Source organism: Notothenia rossii (genome assembly GCF_949606895.1).
Source record: "Notothenia rossii genome assembly, chromosome: 6".
Taxonomy (NCBI): domain Eukaryota; kingdom Metazoa; phylum Chordata; class Actinopteri; order Perciformes; family Nototheniidae; genus Notothenia; species Notothenia rossii.
Genome location: NC_136909.1, coordinates 16,412,412 through 16,437,129, shown reverse-complemented (window position 1 = coordinate 16,437,129; position 24,718 = coordinate 16,412,412). Strand labels below are relative to the sequence as shown.

At 39.9% G+C, this 24,718-nt stretch overlaps 1 protein-coding gene and 1 long non-coding RNA gene across 2 annotated transcripts in view; both read right to left on the bottom strand.

Annotated features, from left to right (window-relative positions):
* The window catches only part of LOC307042958 (uncharacterized protein), a gene marked incomplete at its 5' end in the record, with an annotated part of 9,162 nt that extends 8,714 nt beyond the window's left edge, over window positions 1–448 (bottom strand). The window contains one exon of the mRNA XM_079687115.1: window positions 430–448. Within this exon, the coding sequence (XP_079543241.1) occupies window positions 430–448 (19 nt within the window). The remainder of the gene's footprint in view (window positions 1–429) is intronic.
* Window positions 449–1,047: 599 nt separating this feature from the next.
* On the bottom strand, window positions 1,048–21,205 carry LOC307044786. The gene is made up of 3 exons (XR_013809690.1): window positions 20,856–21,205; window positions 4,117–4,297; window positions 1,048–1,245 (listed from the first exon to the last, which is right to left on the bottom strand). It is a non-coding gene; the product is annotated as an uncharacterized lncRNA (long non-coding RNA).
* Window positions 21,206–24,718: the final 3,513 nt, after the last annotated feature.

Sequence of the window (24,718 nt, the reverse complement as noted above, 5' to 3'; positions counted from 1 at the left end):
AAATGTAACATTTGTGATATTGGGCTATATAAATAAACATTGATTGATTGATTGATATTTACAGCCTCCTATGACATTATGACGGTTTTACCAAATATATTTTTTTATCAAAAAGGTCATCTAAGGTTTTTAAATAAAGCCCTAAAAAAAAAAAATCTGTGGGGCTGATGATGCCATAGCCAGTAAGTGGTGGTGTAAAACAGATCCGGTTCACATCCATCACCTGCCACACCTCTGCTAAGTAAATCCAGAGACAAGAGTAAACTGTGTTATCAACAATTATAACTTAGCAGTTTACTGTATTAGCAGATGGCTGCGCATTTGAATACAGCTTGCCAGGAAATGGGCAGACGTTGACGAAGTTATGATAGCATACAGTAAGTAGTATATAGAGGCTGTAAAACAACATTTGTATCTTTTGACACTAACCAAAATTGTTAAAAGCCATATTTTTCGATACCATATTCCAACACATAAGAAATCAATCTCATGAACGTTAGTGAGCTAATAAACATGGAGCTTGCCTGTACGATAAGAAAAACAAAAATCTGTAACGTACTACATATTGTCGTAATTTATTTTGCATTAAAATTAAATGTATAAAATTGGTGTCAAAAAGGTATCATTCAGGGATCAGACACAGGGACCAGATATAACTGAACAATACCCAGCCCTCATATTGGTAGATTTACTGCTGCATGGATGAAATTACAGAAAGGTCCTGATACCCAGAATGAGGAAAGCCAATGTTATCTTCAACCAAACAGGTGGCTAGGATTGCCCACCTGGAGGTATTATAGCTCTGCCACGACTTCCCTTTTTGTTGCATTAGGTTTCATCTTGCATTGTTTCTCAGGTCAAATGTGACACTTGCCTCCGCTTTTCACTTGCAGGAAGTGTTTCTTACTCCAGGGGAGGGGGCGGTGGTGATCTAATGTAGAGATGAGATCACTGACACATCTCCCCTCGTAGTGAACGGGCTTGGAGTGATTCAATAAGAAATGCTAAGGAGGGTGTAGTGTCACTAAACATAAACTGAACGGAAAACATTTCTAAAAATATTTTCTGTTACCTTGAAGCCCCCGATGCGATGGTCTCTCTTGAACTCCCTGCCATTCTTGTACCATTTCAGGGTGGGATTTGGGTTTCCGCTGGCCTGGCACCGAAACTTCACTGTCTTACTGGCTGGGACAGCGTGAAGCTTTTTTTCCATTTTCTCTGGATGAGCCCATTGTGGAGCCATTGCTAAAGAAGAAGACACAACATAAAAATAAATCAGACAAGTAATAAATACTAGCTTGTGTTTGTAAGGATGCAAAATATTGTAGGTACCTTAAACCTCAAGCTCCATTTGAATCAGGGCAATAGCTTTATTGTAGGGTTTTCAAAGGCAAATTGGTCCCAGGGGGAGGGGCCACACTACGAGTAATTCTAAGGCCCCATCCACACGGAGACAAAAAATCAAAAAAAGTCGGCTCAAGAAACGAAAACGCAGGAGATGCTGTAGTACATATGCCGGGCCTGTGAGCTGGTCATTTCAAAAGTAGCTCACCAGCCAAAAAAGTGTGGGCACCCCTGCTCTAGGTCAACCGGTGCATCAGTAGTGGATGGGCTCACCCTCAAAAAGAGGATAAGAAACAATGAGGAATGTCTGGTCTGTCTTTTTTGGCCTGCTCCCACCACAAACCAGACTTCCTTTAGCGACAGAAAAGGATGGATGTATTACATAACGCATGTTCTTCAATTATAGTCAGAGTAAGTATATGTTTCTCCTGAAAACACTCCAGGGGAGGACCTTTTCACTCCTAAATGAGCTGCTGACAATCAACATGGATTAACACTCGGGAGCTACAAGGATTACTGTGCAGTGCAAAGTGTTTCCAGTGTCATTCAAACAAGTTCTGCTACATTTAGCCCCAGATTGAGGCCCTAATGGATAACCACAGGAAAGGGAGGATCTTTTAAAAATAATTAACCTTTATGTAGACAGGGCTTGACAGTAGTGGTTGCCAGGTTGCCATTGGCAACCATTCAGAAAAAATGTCAACCGCTTCTTGGCCCTTTGGCCAGTTTTTAACAAAGAAATAAGGACAGCAAACAGCTAAATGTGCACCCCAAAAGAGATACATGTTAATTATTTGTTGTATTAAGAGTGATATTTAATTATTGTTGTGACCAGTCGGAACCTGATACTTAAGTTGCACGTGCATTGGTGTGATTACGGAGCAAGAAAGCCATGCACGTTTACTCGCATACACGGTGCGCCGTGTGTTTGTTTTACAAAAAATGGCGAAGCAAATTAAGTTGTTAGACTGTGGGGTAAAAAGTTCGGCCAACCACTCAACATCTCAAACGAATGTTCAAAGTGATTCAACTGATAAAGCGTAAGGTAAACCCGAACGAAAAGCAAAGAGGAATGTTGTCCATTCACTTTCGGTAAAAGTTCCTTCAAAATAAGAGTCCCGGTCTTATTACTACCAAAATAAAAGTGCAAAACGAAACTTTACCATCGGAAAATATTGGCATAAAATATATAATCACTTCTATAAAAAGGTAACACATTTTAAATATAGTTAAACATATTAATAAATAATTTACAGCATTTATAATTAATATCTAATTCTTAACTGTGAATGGTTTTCATTTATTTAACATTAGAAATGTATTTGTCTGGCCAATCCAAGACTTCGATCCTGAAGGGCCAATGGATCTATGGTGGGGTCAGCACAAAGGTCAGGAAAACCATTTAAAAAGGGAGACAACGGATGACCAAGAAACTAGTGATCTGTGAAGAACATGACAACAGCTACACTGCTGGTATTTACAGCAATTGAGGGTGGACAAGTTTACTACCACTTTAGTTTCAATTAATTGTGTTAATTACTTATTGTAAAGCATTTGGATATTCTTTTGTGTCACATGTTCATTATTAAGTTGATGTATAACTGTATAGTATCTTAATTATTTAAAATATAAGGTGACTAAAAATGGCAACCATATTTTCAGTTTTGGCAACCAATAGCTGATGCCTGGTTGCCAGCCTGGCAACCACTTTTAAAAGTTAGCGTTGAGCCCTGGTAGATCTAGTTTTATAACTACCATTAGTGTGGTCTGCTCTGCTGCAGGTTGGTCTTAGAAACCACACAGGCACACACGTTAAAAGAAAACACCAATAAAAATGTTTTGGAGAAACATGTTGCAACTTAGACTAAAGTAATCATTACACTCTTGCAACACTTGCATACGCTTCTTTTCTAACCAGATGGTTTCCAATGTAATTATTAGGAAAACGGATAAACAATTGCATTTTTTAAACTTTATTTCACGAGGTTCCTCTAAACATTTCAATTTATTTACAGATTCCGCTCATTCTTTACAAGTTTTAACGTTAACATCACGTTCACGGCTCAACTTTTAGCCCAAACATTTTTTTTTGCGAAACATGGTCTCAATATGTTTGTGCTTTCCCCCATTTAACAGTCACATTTATACCTTTTTTGAATTTTGAACTCACACAAATGTTACATATTACACAGAACGATAGGGCATTGAATTTGATTTATGTCACTATACCGCTATAATTCTCTCTGACATAACGATCAGTGCGTTATCCTTGAGTGGAAATGAATGCCTTCAGGGGGAAAGTTAATTAATCCTGTGTCCACCATAAAGTCAGTTCAATTCTTTCGTCTTCTCTGAGATTCAGCAGAGTTTAAACTCCTATGGGCCCCCATCACTGTCTGAAAAAGTCTTTCTCAGGACTGTGGCAGCTTCAGACTTAAGAGCCGAGCCACGAAAGGGCCAGTGGCTTGTCTACACTGACTGACAGAAGAGAAGAAATCCTCTGGGATGCCAAAAAAACGTTCTGACATTTCACTGTCTTCAAACCAAAAAGATGTAGACATTGAAATTATGAAGACAAAAGCACTCTCATCATCTCACTGAGCACAAAGCTTTTAAATGTTGTAATCATTTAAATGGCCGTCCATGTGGCCAACCATCAGCGGACTGTTTCTCAATTCGGTAGTCGAGATAAGTCAGACTTGAAGCTAAAACAGTTACGTGTCTTTTAAGTAATACTACAAGCAGAAAAAGGCAGTGTAAAATACATCTTACCTTCATCAGTGTTGGCAGGCCGGCACTCCGTCCGTAAAACTTGGGAGAGTAAAACCAGACTCAGAAGTATACTCGGTCTCATCAGCATCCTGCTGAGGGAGCTACAACCGTTGGCTTTTCTGCAACTGCAACTCCATTCAGACCGTTGGGGTATCAGCAGCGGGTCATTCACAGTGCTAAGCTAAAAACAAACATAAATAAATAAAAACAAAGTAAGGCATGACCACGTGAGAAAGCAGCCTCATGGGTTAAAAGCAAATAGTTACTAAAAATAGCTTTAGGGTACAAGTTTTTTAGCGAGAGACATATTTGCTTGTATTTGCACTTGAATACGTTATGCAAAATATGCAACTTGTTTGTTGAAATGTTAATAAATGGGAGCTTCCTCAAACAGCCATCTCTTTCCCGACAATCCCCTCCGTGCACAAATCCTTATGGTAATTAAACATTAAAACACCTGCGGCTTATAGTCCAGTGCGGCTTATATATGTACACATCATTCAATTTAGCTGCTGCGGCTTATATTCAGGTGCGCCTTATAGTCCGAAAATTACGGTAGGCACATTAACTCAACACGTCATGTTACAATTATTTTGCTGCTTGCTACAAAAGGAAAACTTGCGCGGCTCTCATGTCAGGGGTACTTGAGTGAGTGACATGCAGGCTCTGCATGCACAGCAAGCCACCAATCACAATCATTCTTGATCAGATCACAGCAGGCCCCGCCCCGCTGGTTTGCAGACCATCAAAACACCGGTAAAAAATGAGCGAGGTGCAGGAGGAGAATACGAGAATTAAGATTTACTTCCAAAAAGAAAAGCAACATCTGCCATCTGGAACTATTTTGGATACAAAAAGGTTCTTCTCTTCTTCATTCACAGATGAACCCCTTTATTTGGAGGGTAAGCAACATGCATTATCATGACATGTTAGATCATGACTTAAGGTATGATGAGTCAACCAGTTCAGATCCAGACGTCCGTGACTAAAATCCTTCATCCGGTTAAATATAGTTAAAGAAACCGCAATATATATCGCAGGGGAAAAAAATATCGCAATGTCATTTTTTTTCAACATCGTGCAGCCCTACTGTCCAACCATTAAGACAATGTTCAAAGTTGTTGTTTGTGCTACTAGACCATTGTTGGGCTTGAAAAGATGTACAGTACGCTCCAAAACGGGGCTCCGTGCAGTGGTTGAGCCTCACATCTGCTTGCATCATCACCTCTCAAGCATCTGGCCACATAAATTAACACTTGCCCCGGACCCCCATGACCCTCCTTGAGGAATTTGTTTAAAGACCGAAAAAAACTACAGCCTGTCATGTGACACCCTTGTAGAGAGAAACCGTGCCGGGCCATCATTTCCACGCTGAGAGATCTATCACCTAACAGTTGGTTTTGGTCCCCAAGCTCCAAGTGACCCCTCCTTTCAACCATTTGCTCCCATGACTTGCAAGGAAAGGTAAAACTAATGCTATTTTTTTTACCCAAGTCAAGCCAAAACCCATGCTTATTAATAAAGAACTTACTATTCAACGTAGGGCTGGGAAACATATCGATACTATATTGATATCGCGATGCTAGACTAGATTTTGTCTTAGATTTCTGATACAGGAATATCATATGTGTGGTCTTTACCTGGGTTTAAGGGCAGCATAACAGTAAAGTGATACTTTTTTCTGAATTTACCAGACTGTGGTAGCTGTAATATGATTTGCCTTCAACCTTTGCCTTTGTGTTCATATTTTGTGAAGGTGGTAGGGGTGTAACGGTATACGTGCCCGTACCGAAATTATTCGGTACGGGCCCTTTGGTTCGGTACACGTGTGTACCGAAGTGTACCAAACGAATATAACGTTAAACGTAAAAAATTGAGAACGTGAAAAACTTTTTGGAAGTAATCTCAGGTGCTGCGTCGCAGCGTTCGAGTAGCATATTCCTGCAGCCCATGCTCCGGGTGGGGCTGAAGGAAAGCAGCGTTCAGTGCAATTTCAGCGCGTCATAGAGCGACCAAGTCATTTTATTGGACGAGAGGCATACTATGAGAGCTGGTTACAGGGATGCGTTCAAATGTAGTCAGTAATTTCAGGAAATGGCAAAATGGCTAACGCAGATAAATTTGAGCTTGAAAATCCTCCAGCATCATTGAAGTCTCCGGTTTGGGAACATTTTGGTTTCGCAGTTATGTACAAGGATGACGGACAAAGACAGGTGGACCGAACCAAATCTGTTTGTCGGCATTGTTCAACTAAAATTGGTTACGCGGCTGGCAATACATCAAACTTGCACACTCATTTGAAAAGGCATCACCCAAACATTAATATCACCGGTACCAAAAGAAAAAAGATTGAAGTGCAAACTCAACTCCCGCTAGCATTTAAGCCTCCACCACTCGCAAAAAGTTCAGACCGAGCAAAAGCTATTACTAACGCCAAATATCCCTATGTTGCCATGTTAGCAAAGCTCTACCTGGCTGTATCTGCTACCTCTGTCCCTAGCGAAAGGGTGTTCTCCACAGCAGGAGACATTGTAAGTGCCAGCAGATCTGCCCTTTCGGCAAGCAATGTGGACAAGTTAATTTTTCTTTAAAAAACATGAAAATACAATGACAAGCAAGTCATAATGTCAAACTGGCTGCTTAGGTACTAGTACAGTAGGCCTACAGTTCAAATACAGATTATTTCAGTTCATCGAAATACTGCACCTTAATGTTTATTTTATTTTGTATCTATTTGATTGAATACATTATTCACAGTTTAATAATAATTTTTAAAAAACTAAAAATATTTTATGTTTTGTGATAATTGTTTCTGCTGTACCGAAAACATACCGAACCGAACCGTGACCTAAAAACCGAGGTAAATACCGAACCGAAATGTTTGTGAAACGTTACACCCCTAGAAGGTGGTCAACCCTTTAAAATTGATATAGTGAGATAGGATCGCCCAGCTCTTAATAAATGAGATATCATTGCAACATCTGGGTGAGATTCACACAGTCATGTTCAGATGCAGCTGTGGTTTCCTTTAAAGACCCTGACACACAAAGCCGATTTCGGCCGTCGATAGATATCTGGCCGTCGAATCTGAGCGTCCTGCCGCCCTACTCAGATTGGTGTTTCCCGCACCGTCGTGTCTTTTCGGCCGTGCCGACACTTTCGATCGGCAGCCTCCGGTAAAATAAATCAGTCTGATTTGCTGTTCAGCTTAGCGAATCAGTGCATGAGAAGCCAAACGGAAGTAAGGTACGCAAACAAACAATTAAGAAGACGGCTATTATTTTTCATTTTCAAATATGTTTTCGATTATAAAGGCCGCTACATACTAGGGATGCCAGCGATTATTCGATTTCTCGAATATTCGTTACAGTCTAAATAATCGAAAATTATTTTAAAAAATCAATTTCATTTATATATTTTTTTATTATTATTTATGTTTTTCTTTTTTTTCCTGGCTTAGTTTCAACCAAAATATAGACTAATGCTAATAATAGTAATATTATTAATAATTGTAAATGGCCATTGGTCACACCACCAGTTTGTTTTACTGTAAACTTGGAGGAAGCCAGCAGCGCAAACTTTTGAATAATGTAGTTCATCTACTTTTAGTAGTTTGTTTAAAGAGCAACTTCCAGGTTAAAGACACCTGTGAATAAATGTGTAAGAAAATGATGAATACACTAGATTTAAAAAACAAAAAATTAGACCCTCCAGAAAAACGCGATTCTGCGATCGCATAATTTCCCGCATAATCAGCAAAATGCCGCATATTTTTAAAAGTCTGCATATTTATCAAAAGGCCGCATAATCCCCGCATTTTTCCACACAAAGTTGAGAAAAAAAATAAAAAAGTTAACTCGTCTTGACGAGTAGTGATGATGACGCAACGTCATCAGCCCGCGCATCACAGAAGGCAAACACCGTCGTGTGAAGGTGTGGAATTCACACACCAAGATGAACAAATCGAATCCATCACATTTACCCACGAACATTTCAGCTAAAGACCGGGCAAAGCAGTACCCCAATGTCTTGCACGAAAGTGGGGGGAAACTGTTCTGTACTGTTAACTGTGTTCGTTATTCTCCCGACCAGGAGAGAAGCTTTAAAATAGGAGACTAAATGGAGTCTCTGTGAAAGTTCAATTGGGTACTTTAATTAAAAAAGGCGCGGTAGTGTTACAGACAGAATATTGTTCAGTCAGACAAACAGCTGTGATCCGCTCCTCGATAGGGAAGCCAAGAGCGTGGATCTCTCCTCCGGTGGTTTATATATGGTGTGCTGGCTCCTCCCCGCCAGCCGGCTCGCCTCGTCTCCAATGTCCGTTATTGCATTTAAACAGAGGATAGGTTCTTTTCACATTCAATATATGCTTAACACGCCGTTTCTCCTCATATTCTCTTTCATCACTTTTCATTTAACACATTCTAAACGCTGTAATCAATACTCTAAACAATACTTCTCGGCTCGTTTGGTTTCCGGTCATTCCGGATGTTGTCACATGCTACTCTCGTCTGTAAACAATGTATTCAAATAAACTGTACCTTCATTTAATATTCAGCATGGTAGTATCTCGACATCTATAGTTGTAGTGTTAAATCAGTAGGCTTCGGTTTGCACCACTCCATATCATTTCGCTACTAAATTCACCTCTTCAGGAAATCGTATATTAGCCACATGCTAAATGCTAACCGGAGATGAAGGATTTTCAGAATAAAAGCTTAAAAGCTTAACTGCTTGTACACAAGAATTTCTGGTTTTTCAGTATAAAAGAGCATTAAAACTGACGGCATGTTTAAACTACATTTCCCCATTAAAACATTGATTTTAATTTCTAACAGTCCCTCCTTACACACCTAAAAGGTGTGTATAATACTGAAATCAATGAGTTCTTCATCTGAACTTTGCATATTACATATCTCATATTAACAAACATACAATCAAATGGAATGGTTTTACAGCCGGCTTTACAAAAATACAAAATAAATTCTTGTCTGTGTTCAAACATAAAAGTTTTCCCTTGTGCATAACTTCTAGTGTTTACATTCAATATCATTCTTCAAAATAGCAGCAATGGCTTGGTATCAGAACATTTCTTCCTCCCTCCTTTCACAGAAACCGTTCTCATACCACGCTCAGTGTTAAGGCACTTGTTTTTACAAAGTGAAAAGAAATAAACCATTTTAGAATAGCAATAAAATAGTAAAGTCAAATAAAATAGACCATCTTGGTATAGTATAAAATAAATTGAAAATAAAAATACACTATCTTGGAATAGTATAAAATAAATTGAAATGGATTCACTCCATTTTAGCATTTTATTTTGCTCACTTCTTCACATGATTTCATAATGTAAAGAATCACATCAGCTGGACATTCATTGATCAATCTCATCTCCGAACATCCATCATTTAAACTAACTCATCATTGTCATCAACATCTGTATACGGGGGTGGGTCGTCTTGTTCTGCTAGCATTTGTAATTATCTCCTCATGAGAACTTTGGTGACTGGACATATCTGCAATGTCGCCACTGTCTGCTAGGAAATTTTGTTCATAGAGTTTGTACGTACAAAGCTGTACTTTTGGGTTAGTAGCCTGTGTACTCTTATCCCTAGGGGACCCCACAATTGGTTTGGCTTTGTTCTCGTCATCATCTCTATTTTATCCCTGGTTGTGTCCGTTACAGAATTTAATAATGAGTCCAAAAATAACATACAAAAAATTGGACTCTTTTTCAGATGTAAAACAAAAAAATAGGTTTTCACATTAATGTACAATCTATAAAAATCTATAGACAATTTGTCTTTTGAGCTGTTTCTATCTTTATCTTATTTCTATTTATTGTTTTGTTCCAGCTCTGCCAAATCAGTCCTAACTCCCAATAATGTTCTGGAAGTTGCCAGTGAAGGGTGACAATGTGTGAGGTGGTGTCAATTTGCTCCTTTTTCTTTACCTTTCAACCGGAGCGCGTGTGAAGTTTGTTACAACCTCTCACGCTTCCGTCCACCGGGGATCAGCCCACTGTCTTTTGTGAACTTTCACCCTCACCCAATCACCTGGCCGAACAGGAGTCTCTTCTGGTGTCTCGTCTGGTATCTCTGTAGTTTTCCTAGCCTGCTGTGTAGACAAAACTTGCATAATATTACTCAGAGTTCTGACATATTCATCCACTTCTATTTGTCTAATATCTAAAACTGGACCACTCCCTCCTTGGAGAAGGCCCGAGCTTCGGCATACCTCTTGTTGACTACATGTTATTATTTATTAACTACAACGTCACTGAAATCAACATATCTGTATAATCATGACACTCCCTCCTTTGAGCATAAAATGCTCAATTAATATTGCAATGATTACCCTATTCTGAACAGGACATGTAAAACCCATAACGTTGCATTAAAGAAATATAACTTCTCCTTGTACCCACAAGGGGTACAAAAATATCGTATGATTTATGGTTTTCTGATGGTATAAATGCATATTCACTATAAAAAAAAAAATCAGCAATTAGCACTTCTAATAGTTTACTTGTTTCAATAATGGCTTTTGTAATGGTATTATGCATCATCGTTGCTGCGAAAAACAATACCTCTGGTTTCGCTAATGCGTCTCGATAACTCTAGGATTAGAGGATTGGTTGACACTGCTGAACTAACATGATAAAATAATATTTCTCCAAACTGGAGGGAAAATATGAACTATTCTCACAGAGAGTGACCTGCATGAAGGGCTGGTGCCCCTCACTCAAATGAGATATTGCCTTACGCACAACACTATAAATCAGTAAAGTTACTCAAGAATAAATAAAGACTGATTCTTGAAACTGTTGTAAAAACCCTACAACTTCTTCATCTAAGCTCTCAATCAGTGTTATGTTATTTAATCTGCAGCTCACGCCTTAAAACAGACACTTCAGACCGATTATAAAATTGTGTTTATGAGAAAAATGTAATCTGACTCCATAAATCACATAATTGTTTGATTAAAAACTGCACTTCTGGCTAACAATAAATGAAGTTCCCCTTTAAACACAGCCCCGGTCTTCTGACGGGGTCCATCTATGTACTGGCTGGAAAATGTTGGGCCAGTCTCCGTCGCTCCGTCACTGTTCTCCCGTTAACAGTCACTCTCTAGTTCAGCTGGGTTCTTGTTGACTTCTTCACTGGTTTGAGACAAGCGACCCTATCGGACACCTCCCTTTGTCTTTCGGCAATAATGTCATTATGGGCTTCAACTGCCTTTCGTCTCTCTTCCATTCCTCTGTTGAGCTGCTCTTCCATTCTTCTGTTGAGTTCCTTTTCCATTATTCTGCCGAGTTCTTCTATTCTTCTGTTGGATTCTTCCTCTCTTCTGCTGAGTTCTACCACATGTAAGCTGTTCGTCAATCCTTGGCTGGCATCTTCCAGATGGAATACCAGACTTGCAACCATAGCTTTTCTTTTTTCAGCTCTGTTCATAGCAATGTTTTCAGGTCCATACCAAGAGGGTTGTCCGGCTTTGATCCATGCTTGTTGTTCTCGCAGGTATTCTCCATTTTCATGGTCAATTACTGCTTTTCTATGGGCTTTCGTTGGTTCAGGCTGATTATCTGCTGGAAGCAGTCCTCTCGTTTGCCACTGTTCCAACAGTTTCTTATATTGGGTCCATGTCTTCCATCTAAGATTGGAACTGTTGTAGCATCTGATCTGATTTTTACCCTTTCCTTAATAACTGCAGTTGTGCATGGTTCTGCGTCTGGTCTCAACTTAGTGTCTTTAAGTGACATGTTCTCTTCTTATTCGAATGAAATTATGAAGTTTATCAAGGATTGAAGCACTAATCCTCCGACTAGCACCTTTGTTCCTGATTTTAATATCCTATGTCATCCGATCTTAACTTTAAATCAGGTTTTTTTTTTTTTTAATTTTTTTTTTTTTTTTAATTTTTTATATTATTAAAGTAAATTAAAATATAAAAATTTTGCAAATTCTAAATTGTTTAAAAAATAAAAATTTGTACAAATTTTTAATTGTTAAAAATAAAAATTGTACAGTGTACAGTATAGTTTTGACTTTGAAATATGAATTTGGTTCAAATTCACAATGTTATGGTGTTTCCGCTATTTGGGTAATAATTCTGTACTACCACCAGAGTGCGCTATTTTAAATTCCAGCTTAATCCACTAGGGAATAGCTGTTTCAAAACTGACTCGTTTTTAACAAGGAGAAACTTAGTTTCCTCAAAAATATCTTTAAAATAGGAATTTACACTATGGTTAAACAACACAACACATAACCGCCAAAACACATTTGCAAAGAAGAATATTTCAAAAACCGCCAAGACACATTTGCAAAGAAGAATATTTCAAAAACCCCCAAAACACATTTGCCAGCAGCAATATTTCAAAAACCGCCAAAACACATTTGCCAGAAGCAATATTTCAAAAACCGCCAAAACACATTTGCCAGCAGCAATACTTCAAATCTTTGGAAATACAACAATCCTTCCCTCTAATATCCAAAAATTGATTCAGCCTTCTAGTTCCAACTGTGACAAGAAGTATTATTCGTTCTTCACAAGATGGAGGTCAGGAAAATGCCTCATTGGAGTGAAACCAGCTGCATAAGAACAAAGAAAGGAGTGCTTTGAATTAGCATTTCACGAAATGGCGATTGCCCTGTCTTTGTTTTTCCACATGTGGGGTGTAAACAAGATGGCACCCGATTATTTCGCACTCTGACCTGTAGACAAAGAGATTTGTCCATGCGGCTCTCAGGTGGGAGTTTAAACAATGGCTAGGTGATCTTTAAACGAACAGTAACAAAGTAAACCACTGGTGTGGTATCATAAATCCTGAAATACAAGCCAAAACAACACTTAGTTTAAAATAACCACATTTCTATCTAGTTTACTATGAAAAAATGGGCTTTATCTTATTGATATCATCACTTAAAGTTAGGAACCCTTACGCACTAGCTATAAACCTGTTCACGTAATATTTGACTTTATAGTCGACTATGGGCTTTATCTTATTGATATCATCACTTAAAGTTAGGAACCCTTACGCACTAGCTATAAACCTGTTCACGTAATATTTGACTTTATAGTCGACTATGGTTAACTGTTGCTATTTGGACACGCCAAACTGGGACTAATATGGAGACCTATCAGCCACTGATAATAGACCGTCGTCTTATTACTGCACTGCTGCTGTAACTCCGATTACCGTAACCCACCCGCAATATCTTTTTTTAAACAGAACAGTTTTAACCACTGATAAAGGCCTAGACCTTAACCAAGCCTTTCTTGAAAAGGACTTTCTTCACTGACTTCGGTCTTAGCCCTTAGCTGATTTACTATGCCCCGCTACTTTTCACTTTCTCGGCCCTTAACCGATTCGCTATGTCTCCAGATCTTAACAAAAAGTCGTTAAATGGGCTATATACCCTTACGTCATAGGCTAAATAACTATTAACGTAACAAGAGACACCCATGTGAAAGCAGCAAGGCACCTATCCGAAGTACAATGTCCACACACTATATATTTAAAATTCAACACCCACACGTGGTTAATAGCATGCAGGGTTAATGGAACAAAAGAAAGTGTGAACTCACCCTGCTTGTGACAAAACAACGCCTCGTGGTTTTAGAGTGATTATTTTATGAATTTGGGTTGTTTTAACATTAAAATGCACAGCTATTTTCAGGATCAGCCGGCTGCCATCAAACACACAAATCTAACTTTGCCTAGTTTAACTAGTGAAGAATCTTTGTCATAACAGGCATCTTCTTACCGATTGATTTGAGCTCTTGTGTGTCGAATGGCTGCAAGCGTCTCCAGAAAACAGCCGGTTGGTTTTCTCTCCTCGGTCAGCGAGATCACGTCAGGGAACTCACCAGATTGTTAACTGTGTTCGTTATTCTCCCGACCAGGAGAGAAGCTTTAAAATAGGAGACTAAATGGAGTCTCTGTGAAAGTTCAATTGGGTACTTTAATTAAAAAAGGCGCGGTAGTGTTACAGACAGAATATTGTTCAGTCAGACAAACAGCTGTGATCCGCTCCTCGATAGGGAAGCCAAGAGCGTGGATCTCTCCTCCGGTGGTTTATATATGGTGTGCTGGCTCCTCCCCGCCAGCCGGCTCGCCTCGTCTCCAATGTCCGTTATTGCATTTAAACAGAGGATAGGTTCTTTTCACATTCAATATATGCTTAACACGCCGTTTCTCCTCATATTCTCTTTCATCACTTTTCATTTAACACATTCTAAACGCTGTAATCAATACTCTAAACAATACTTCTCGGCTCGTTTGGTTTCCGGTCATTCCGGATGTTGTCACATGCTACTCTCGTCTGTAAACAATGTATTCAAATAAACTGTACCTTCATTTAATATTCAGCATGGTAGTATCTCGACATCTATAGTTGTAGTGTTAAATCAGTAGGCTTCGGTTTGCACCACTCCATATCATTTCGCTACTAAATTCACCTCTTCAGGAAATCGTATATTAGCCACATGCTAAATGCTAACCGGAGATGAAGGATTTTCAGAATAAAAGCTTAAAAGCTTAACTGCTTGTACACAAGAATTTCTGGTTTTTCAGTATAAAAGAGCATTAAAACTGACGGCATGTTTAAACTACATTTCCCCATTAAAACATTGATTTTAATTTCTAACAGTACCCCGTGCAACTGTGTGTTGGAGCATAAAAGGAAATCGACTGTGAATACCCACTTCGATTCGCTCAAACATTCAAAAATGGTTTCTGCTGCGGACAAGAAAGCCAAGCAACTCACGCTCACAGAGGCTTCAACCTCCAAAACCCTTTCGAGGGTTGCAAGAAACGAGGTGAGTAGCCTACAATATTGAAGCTGGTCAGATAACGAACGAGTAAATGAAAACAGAATGAGGAGGAGGTAGGGGGTGTGTGTGTGTGTGTGTGTGTGTGTGTGTGTGTGTGTGTGTGTGTGTGTGTGTGTGTGTGTGTGTGTGTGTGTGTGTGTGTGTGTGTGTGTGTGTGTGTGTGTGTGTGTGTCTTTCTGTGATGTAGCTTGCTTCTAGTATGCTTGTTTATCATAGCAACTCTTTAAAAGTGCTCCCTTTCATTCAGTAGTAGCCTAGTAACAGGGTGCGGGAGAATAATCACCTTTTTTCCGCTTCCCGCATATTTCACAACTGTTCGCATATTTCGCAACTTTCCGCATATTTCGCAACTTTCCGCATATTATGCAACTTCCCGCAATTTTCCCGCATAAAATCACATACAAACCCCGCATTTTTATCGCATAATCAAGGATTTTAGCCCGCATAATTAAGGATTTTGGCCCGCGTTTTTCTGGAGGGTCTAAAATATACAGAAATATACACTACAGTGACATCTGGCGTTGTTTTTGTAATAAATGTTCACTTCCGCATAAAAAAGCCTCGGCACGTGACCTCCCGCGTGTGACGTAACACGGGGGACACAAGGGGGAGAGCGGCCGGTGTAACGTATTAATAAACATGGATCCCAATGCTAGTTTCGACACAGAAGAAGTTGAACATGAATATTCAAATGCATATGACGGACCACAACCTTATAATTATGAGCCTGCTAGGCATCCAAGAGACTTGGAGCAGCCAAGGATTAGAAGAAATAACGGCCATCGGAGAGAAATTGAGCTGTGGTGTGAGGAGAACCAGCGGAGAACTGGGCAGCTATCTTGGTGAGTGACCGGCGTTAGCTACAGAATGTTAGCTAACGTCACATCACAACATTGTAAAGTTAGCTATTATATATCAGGCTATAACTAAAGTAGCATTGATAATATAGTAACGTTACTGGCAGGACTGTTGATACTGATCCATAACAGAAACTAATGCGCAAGTATCAGCCGTATCTCGCGTTACCTAATGCAACTCCACACTACGGTGCTGTGTACCGGAGGAGAGACGCGAGATACGGCTGATACTTGACGATCTGGCGGAGAAAGGTTGTGGAGCCTCCGTTGATATGTCGTTGTAAATGGCTTGATGGAAAGCAGGTGTGTAGTCGGGGAGGGTGCACAGCTGATTGCAGCAGGTGAGTGGAGGTTGAGCCGGGAGCGACAGCCACCACGCACACACAAACAACACAGACAGGGGGAAACGAACAAACACAAAGGAGACGGCTGGAGCAGTACAGCCACCACAGCGTTACCTAATGCAATGTCTTACGGTGCCGTGTACCGGAGGGGGGAGAGCAGCGAAAGGGGGGGAGAGCAGCGAAAGGGGGGGAGAGAGAAGTAATACGGTTTCCTGATAAAGCTGTGGAGAGTATGTGCTGCAGGGAGGTGGATGCACAACGCACCCAGGAACGAACGCTAGCTCCGGTCCTTTTTACTGTGGACTCGATGTCCTGACAGGCTGGTATTTGTGCAACCTGCACAAACGCAATACTGCACCATAATTACAAATGGTGAAATACAATGTAAAACTACCGAAAAATACCAGCTCCTTAAAACACAACCGCTCTACTCAACGCAACTCTACTATACCCACGGTCAGAGAGCGGAGATGTGTCCCCTGCGTGATGTAATATGACGCGTTTGACGTATGACCTTAAAAAAAAGCATTTTTGAAGAGCAGAGCTCTTTTTTAATTTTAATTTTCAAGCAAGTTTAAGCATAAATGTAGAATAAACAACATTTATGCTTAACCTTGCCTGAAAATTACAATTAAAAAAGTTAATGCAGGATTTGATATGTTTTACGAGACATAAGGGCAGGAATTCAGAGGGAAAGGAGCCGTTTTGAGCTCTGCTACTCAAAACTGCTTTTTTTTTTAAACGTCATACGTCAAACGCATCATATTACACCACATTTTTGCCACACAAATTAAATAGGACAATACTCTGAGCATGCACGGTGTAGTTTTTACAGTCACCGTTCACTTAGACCAGGGGTGTCAAACTCATTTTCACAAAGGGCCACTCTGGGAAATTGGAATCACATTAAGGGCCGGACATATGCTTTACTGACATGCCTTTTTTATTCAATAAACAACATAAAAACATATCTTTCAATGTATTGTTGTATGTACTATATAGCCTTCCCATATATATTTAAACACATTGCTTGGCAATCATAGCATTTGGTAAAGCAAAATAATGCTTTCTGGCTAGCATACAGCCAACTCAGAACCTGTTGCACAGGCCTGAATATGACAACAATATGAAAACATTGTTGTGTTGAATAATAAACACAAACAAATCAACCTAATATAAAAGGACAAATATTGAACGTTGTCCCACATTTCAACAGATATCACAAGCCTTGATACAACAATTAAATGGTTGTGTGGAACATTGTATAAAAGTAAAACACATCTCAACATGTTGTCCCTTGCAGTCTGTCCCATTGGCATAACATCAGCTGCAAATAAAACCCCCAACATTTACATACTAACCTCACTGTCAAGCAAAACACACATTTAACCTAATTCACAGACCAGTACCATATGTACATTTATATATATATAAATATATATAGCCTTTTCACATTAGTTGGTCAACATAAAGCCCAAACTAAGTCGACAAAAAACAAAATTTCTTAGCATCATAGCATTTAGTCAAGCAAAACAATGCCTTCTGAATACATTTGAACTGGTAGGCAGCCAACTCAGAGCAACCTCTTTCACAGGCCTGAATAGGGCTATTTAAAAAAAGGTTATTTGGGACATTATATAAAAAGGTATGGCCTGATGTAAAAGCTAAATAATGAATAGTGAATGATCTTGCCCACATTCTACAACTCTGAAAAGGCTTGTTTTAAAGTCCTGAATATGGTTGTGTGGGACACTAAATAGTAAGCAAAAAAGTAACAGTAACAGATCTTTGATCATATTGTTAACACGTCCCATATAAACTGTAGCCTTCTGATTTGCAACCAGGTGCACATAAATGTCAACAAACGTACAAATAAACTTTTCAGTCAAGGAAAACTCACATGCAGCTAATTTCCCAGATTTGACACATCAATATTGGCATGCTATTTTAAGCCACCAGACACCTGACATCTTTTCTTTGATGCAAGTTCATCTATTCTTGGCTGAAAGTCCTGAGCTGTAGCCACTTTCAGAATGGAGCCAAGGTGTTTGTCTGTGAGTCGGGATCTGTGAGAAGACTTGTTGATCTTCATCAGAGAGAACATCTGCTCACACAAATATGTGCTCCCGAACATGCTCAGGACACGGGTACACAGAAGGCGGAGCTGTGGCATTGTGCTTGGGATGAATGTAGCAAACTCACCTGCCCCAACAGAGTCAAACTTGGCCTTTAGTGGCCCATTGCATTGTAGTTCTATTAGTTCTAACTGTAAGTTATCTGAGGCGCTTTCCACATCAACTGAAAATGGATTTGTAAAAAGGTCAAACCTGAATTTCTGGGTCTCAAAGTCGGAAAATCGCCTTTCGAATTCGGCTTTGAGTGTTTTCAGTTTTTCTGCGCATCTCTCATTCGGGAAAGCAGTGTTGAGGTTGTCTGCAACAGACTGACAGGTCGGGAAGTGAACATAGTTTCCCTGCTGCATTTGGTTCTCCCACAATCGCAGTTTTGTCCGAAAGGCTTTCACTGCATCGCGCATGTCCGTGATCAGCTGTTTGCGTCCCTGCAGTTTCACATTCAGTGCGTTGAGATGGTGCGTTATGTCACACATAAAAGCCAAGTCATGTATCCACTTTTCATCGGCCAGCTCGGGGACAGCTTTCCCCTTCATAGCCATGAAATTAGCAATATCCTCGCGCACCTCATAAAATCTGTGCAACACCTTGCCACGGCTTAACCAGCGTACTTCTGTGTGGTATGGCACATCTTCATACTCCGAATTTCTCTCCTCCAAAAGTGCCCTGAATTGGCGGTGGTTCAAGCCCCGTGCTCGGATGAAATTCACCGTTTTCGTAACCACTGTCATGACATGTTCCATACCTAGCACTTTTCCACACAGGGCCTCCTGATGAATAATGCAGTGGTAAGCAGTCAGCTCTCCTCCCGTCTCCTTCATCTTCTCTCGCACCTTTGCTACCAGTCCACTCCTTTGCCCACACATAGCAGGCGCCCCATCGGTCGTCGGCCCCACAAGTTTATTCCATGGTAAGCCGGTTCCACTGATGCACTCATCCACCTTTTTGAAAATATCCTCGCCGGTGGTTGTTCCGTGCATCGGTTTTAAGTCCAAAAGCTCCTCAGTAACAGACAACTGTGCATCCACTCCGCGGATGTAAATCGCCAGCTGAGCCGTGTCTGATATATCCTTATTTTCATCCACAGCAATTGAGTAGTTTACAAATTCTTTTGCTTTATCTTTGAGCTGTGATTGCAAATCGTCAGAAAGCTCATCCACACGGCTGGCTATGGTATTTCTTGTCAGACTGACATTGGCAAAGTTTTGTTTATTGGCGAGGCAGACAATGTCACAAACTTTAAGCATACAGTTTTTTAGAAAGTCCCCCTCGGTGAATGGCTTCCCTGATTTAGCGATTTCCTCTGCTATGATGAAACTTGCCTTTACAGCTCCATCTGTTAAAGATTTGGCCCTATGAAACATATTTTGCTGTTGTTGCCTGCCTTTTTTGAGCTCCGTGACTTTCTGAAGCCTCTGTTGCCTGTCCATGGTGGCATATTGCTGCTGGTGGGCCGTCTCAAAATGACGACGCAAATTATATTCTTTGAACAAGGCTTTTGTCTCATTGCAAATAAGACACACAGGCCTCTCTTTATACTCAGTAAAGAAGTATTCTATCTCCCACCTCTCTTGAAATAGCCTCCCTTCAACATCAATCTTCCTTTTTTTTGACATTCTCTGTGTTACTAGCTAACAGGTGCGGGCTAGCAGACCGTTAATGCTTCTGTGTTGGCTGCTACGTAGGCTCCGCAATTGGCCATAGGAATTGAGAGCATTCTGCCTGTGCCAATCAGGTACCAACAACGTAATTTGCGTAGCTTACGGCGTAGGCTCTTCGTGCCGCCAGAACAGTATCATACATTTAAGCGGGCCACATTGTATTGATGATATAAATTGATATGCGGGCCTGATCAAAATTGTAGACGGGCCGGATTCGGTCCGCGGGCCTTGAGTTTGACACATGTGACTTAGACAGTGAGAGGGAGGGGCATGATCGGGTTTTGTCCCACATGGCTTTAAACAGCTCAATAGGCACACACTGTAGACACTAATTAGATGAACAGACTAAAACAGCAATGTACAGACGAATCAGATGATTAAACATGATCTTAAAATATATTTTATATCTTTTTTTATTTATTTTTTGCATTTTGTTGTAATCATTATTTGTAATACTTTCTGCTGACACTGTCCATGTTACAGAACAGGTCGGGGGGTTTGGCTGCTCCGCTGCAGACTCTCTGTATATCGGTCACAGAGATCTGCTATTTTAAAGTAAAGTCAACACATATCGACCCGAACGAACGAAAAAAGTTTTAACATAGCCTATAGTTTTTTGTATGACACATTTGCGAGGGTGATGACGTCAGAGCATCGTCCATTTTAACAAACAAAGTAAATTATAAAAGGCATAATATATTTTATAAATGTAAGTGTATGTAGTTTGAGATGGTAGATATTACATATTATATACAAATATGCAAATGTATCGGGAAACATTTTAGATGTTAGTCTTCTCTTGCCTTAGCAACGTTAGCTTAATTTAGAGTTTAGCCTAGTCTCAGCAGTTCCACTCATGCCGGAGAATGCTAAAACATTAAACAACCTAACATGTACACTTACCTGGAGCAGTTGTGTGTGTTTTTCCTGCTGTAATTTGTTACTCATTGCTGTGTTGCTTTTTTCACACACCATGTGGATTTGCTTCAGTCTTTTTCTGTACCGCCCGTGCGCCGATCAATGTTTGTAATGATGCGTTCAGGTGCAGATGTACATTGCGGCTTCATGTTGGAGTTTGCAAAATGTTTAAAAACCAAAATACTTCTTATGAAGTGAATTTCTCTCACTTTAAATAACTAACCCTAATAAGATTAAGGAGAGATTACTTAACATAGTGTAGAAACTATAATAGGGACTTCTTACTGAGTATGGGACAGTAAAACTGTAATTTTTGTATTGCATGAATGCAGCATTAGCTGCTCTGAAGTTTTAGCGCCAAATGTTTGCTCTGCAGGTTTGCAGGTTCATCATGTGCATGAACTTCTTGATTAACCACTCCTCCCCCACCCTGACCTGGACTTCACCCTTGAAACACAGAGGCACAGAGGAACACGCAGTATGGTTTAAAGAGCATCTTGCAGGTTTTTATTTTTTCTACATTTATGCTTAAACTTTCTTGAAAATTACAATTAAAAAAGTGAATGCAGGATTTGGTGTGTTTTACGAGACATAAGGGCAGGAATTCAGAGGGAAAGGAGCAATTTTGAGCTCTGCTCTTAAAAACTGCTTTTTTTTAAGGTCATACGTCAAACGCGTCATATTACATCACACAGGGGACACATCTCCGCTCTCTGACCGCGGGTATAGTAGAGTTGCGTTGAGTAGAGCGGTTGTGTTTTAAGGAGCTGGTATTTTTCGGTAGTTTTACATTGTATTTCACCATTTGTAATCATGGTGCAGTATTGCGTTTGTGCAGGTTGCACAAATACCAGCCTGTCAGGACATCGAGTCCACAGTAAAAAGGACCGGAGCTAGCGTTCGTTCCTGGGTGCGTTGTGCATCCACCTCCCTGCAGCACATACTCTCCACAGCTTTATCAGGAAACCGTATTACTTCTCTCTCCCCCCCTTTCGCTGCTCTCCCCCCTCCGGTACACGGCACCGTAAGACATTGCATTAGGTAACGCTGTGGTGGCTGTACTGCTCCAGCCGTCTCCTTTGTGTTTGTTCGTTTCCCCCTGTCTGTGTTGTTTGTGTGTGCGTGGTGGCTGTCACTCCTGGCTCCCGGCTCAACCTCCACTCACCTGCTGCAATCAGCTGTGCACCCTCCCCGACTACACACCTGCTTTCCATCAAGCCATTTACAATGACATATCAACGGAGGCTCCACAACCTTTCTCCGCCAGATCGTCAAGTATCAGCCGTATCTCGCGTCTCTCCTCCGGTACACAGCACCGTAGTGTGGAGTTGCATTAGGTAACGCGAGATACGGCTGATACACCAGATTGAAGTATTTTACTTTAAAATGTTAAAAAAATCTTCCCGGGGGGACACCCCCGGACCCCCTTAGAGGATCTGAAGTCCACCCCCCAATTCAACATGTTCATGCAATACTAAATACATTTGAAGCCTTTTTATATAAGCTGTCCACCATATCAATACGTTTCTCTTTTTGTAGTGTATTAGTCTTTTGTAGAGGTTTTTCATTGCCAGCTAAAATCTTGCCTAGGGCAGCAAATTGGTCAAAACCGGCCCTGGTGTCATCCCCACAGCACCCCCCATTTGAAACATGTTCCCACGGCTATGGTAATATGTAATATGTTCAGTGCCGTTGGTACGTTAGTTCAAACAGTAACAACGGACTATTTTTCTTAGCGTATGCATGTCAATTTAAATCAATACATACAACTATTTCACATGTACAATATTTTCTTAGCCCTAATACTTAATACTACTTATTTCGTTTTGATTGTTATATTTGATTATATTATATATTATCAATAAATTATATATTATATATCAATATGATATACTTTTCTATATAATAAATTATCAAAAAAAGTATTTATTAAGTAAGGGATAATGTGCAGCAATCACAATCAAGTCCACAATCGAATCCATAAAGACAAAGTAAATCTGTTTACAGTTGTTTCATATGGATGTTGAGAGGTATCCATATATCTCTTCCTTTTGCTCTCAAAGTGCACCAGATTGATGCATCTAACTTCAATATTTCAAAAAGATCACTCCAAAGGGAGTTCTTGTTCTTCCTTCTGTCTGTCTGAATCTGTGTATTCACATGTTCCGATTAACCCAGCCAAATTTTTCTTCTTTTGTGTCTTGATGTGATCTTGAGTCGAGGCTGATCCTCTTGCTGTGGTCCCGCATCCTGGATCCTCTATCCTGAGTTCTGGATTAAGTCGTGGACTTCGGGTCGTGGCTGAACCTGTCTCTGCGGTCCTGCCTGGGTCTCGTCGTGCTGCCTCCCTGAAGGCTCCCACAGGATTGTTGACATCTTCGTGGATTCATCCTATTATTATAGAAGCATGCATTTCCTAACATACGGTCTACCTATGTTGCAAATGTATTATCTCTTCGATTTACCCACGGCATCTATTGCACGTCTGTCCGTCCTGGGAGAGGGATCCCTCTTCTGTTGCTCTCCCCGAGGTTTCTCCCATTTTTCCCTTTAAACTGTGGGTTTTCTCTTGAAGTTTTTCCTTGTACGATGTGAGGGTCTAAGGACAAAGGGTGTCGTTTTCTTCTCATACTGATATTCTGAACAAACTGCTGTTGTATTAGCTGTAAAATGTCTTTACTGTAGGGTATTTTTATTATTTGTACAGCACTTTGGCTCGACCAAAAATCGTTTATAAATGTGGAATATAAATAAAACTTGATTTGATTGATTTGATTTGAAAGGGTGTGCGCCAAGGTTCCATATTAGGACCAATCATTTCACCATATATGTAAATAATCTCTAATAATCTTTCAAATGCTGCTTTCTATTTCTATGCAGATGATACTGTTATTTATTGTTCATCCTCTTCTATAGAGCAAGTCTTGATTTCCTCCAGTCTGCCTTTGATGTTATTCCATCCCATTTATCTCAACTCAAGTTAGTATTAAATGCAGACAACTCCAAACTCATGATATTCTCAAATCTCAAAAAGTGAACTTCTTTTCTCTCCAACATTTGTACTGTTCAAGGGACTGACATTGACATTGAAAGGGTCACTACATACACATATCTAGGTTTTATTATTGATCAGAACTTATCTTTCAAGTCACACACTGAAAATGTTGTTTTAAAATTAGGTTTCTCCTTTCAGACAAGGAAACATTTGATCTCTGCAACGTTTTTACCAACTCACAATATTATTTTCACAATATTTCTCACAATATTTTCCAAACTCACAATTCCAAACTCACAATATATATATATATATATATATATTGTGAGTTTGGAATAAATATGCACTTCATGAAAATTATTAGTTGGTTACTGTTAGTAAAAAAAACAGTAAGGTTAATACTGGATGTTTGTTACACTTGGATATGTTTTCTGTAACACTTGTAACATAATTATTCTCCAGTTTATGCATTTGAGTGACTTGCAGTTTATGCTCGACATTCAATTCAAAACCTTTATTTATCCAGGTAAAATCCCATTGAGATCAATGATCTATTTTTCAAGGGAGACCTGCAACAGTAGGTTCCACATGAAGACATAAAAACTTAAACAACAGAACAACAAAAGGACATCATACAGCAAAAAATACAGGGATTACAATTTACATATCTATCCACATGTACAGGTACCAACAGCATCTGACTGTGGAGCATCCAACCGAGCTTTAAAAACATGTAGTGGTACCAGCTTGGTAATTTTACATTCTTTTTGCAGACTGTTCCAAGTTAGTGGAGCTGCACATCTAAAAGCTTTCTTCCCTAAGACAGTCCTAGCACTTGGCACATTTAATAAAA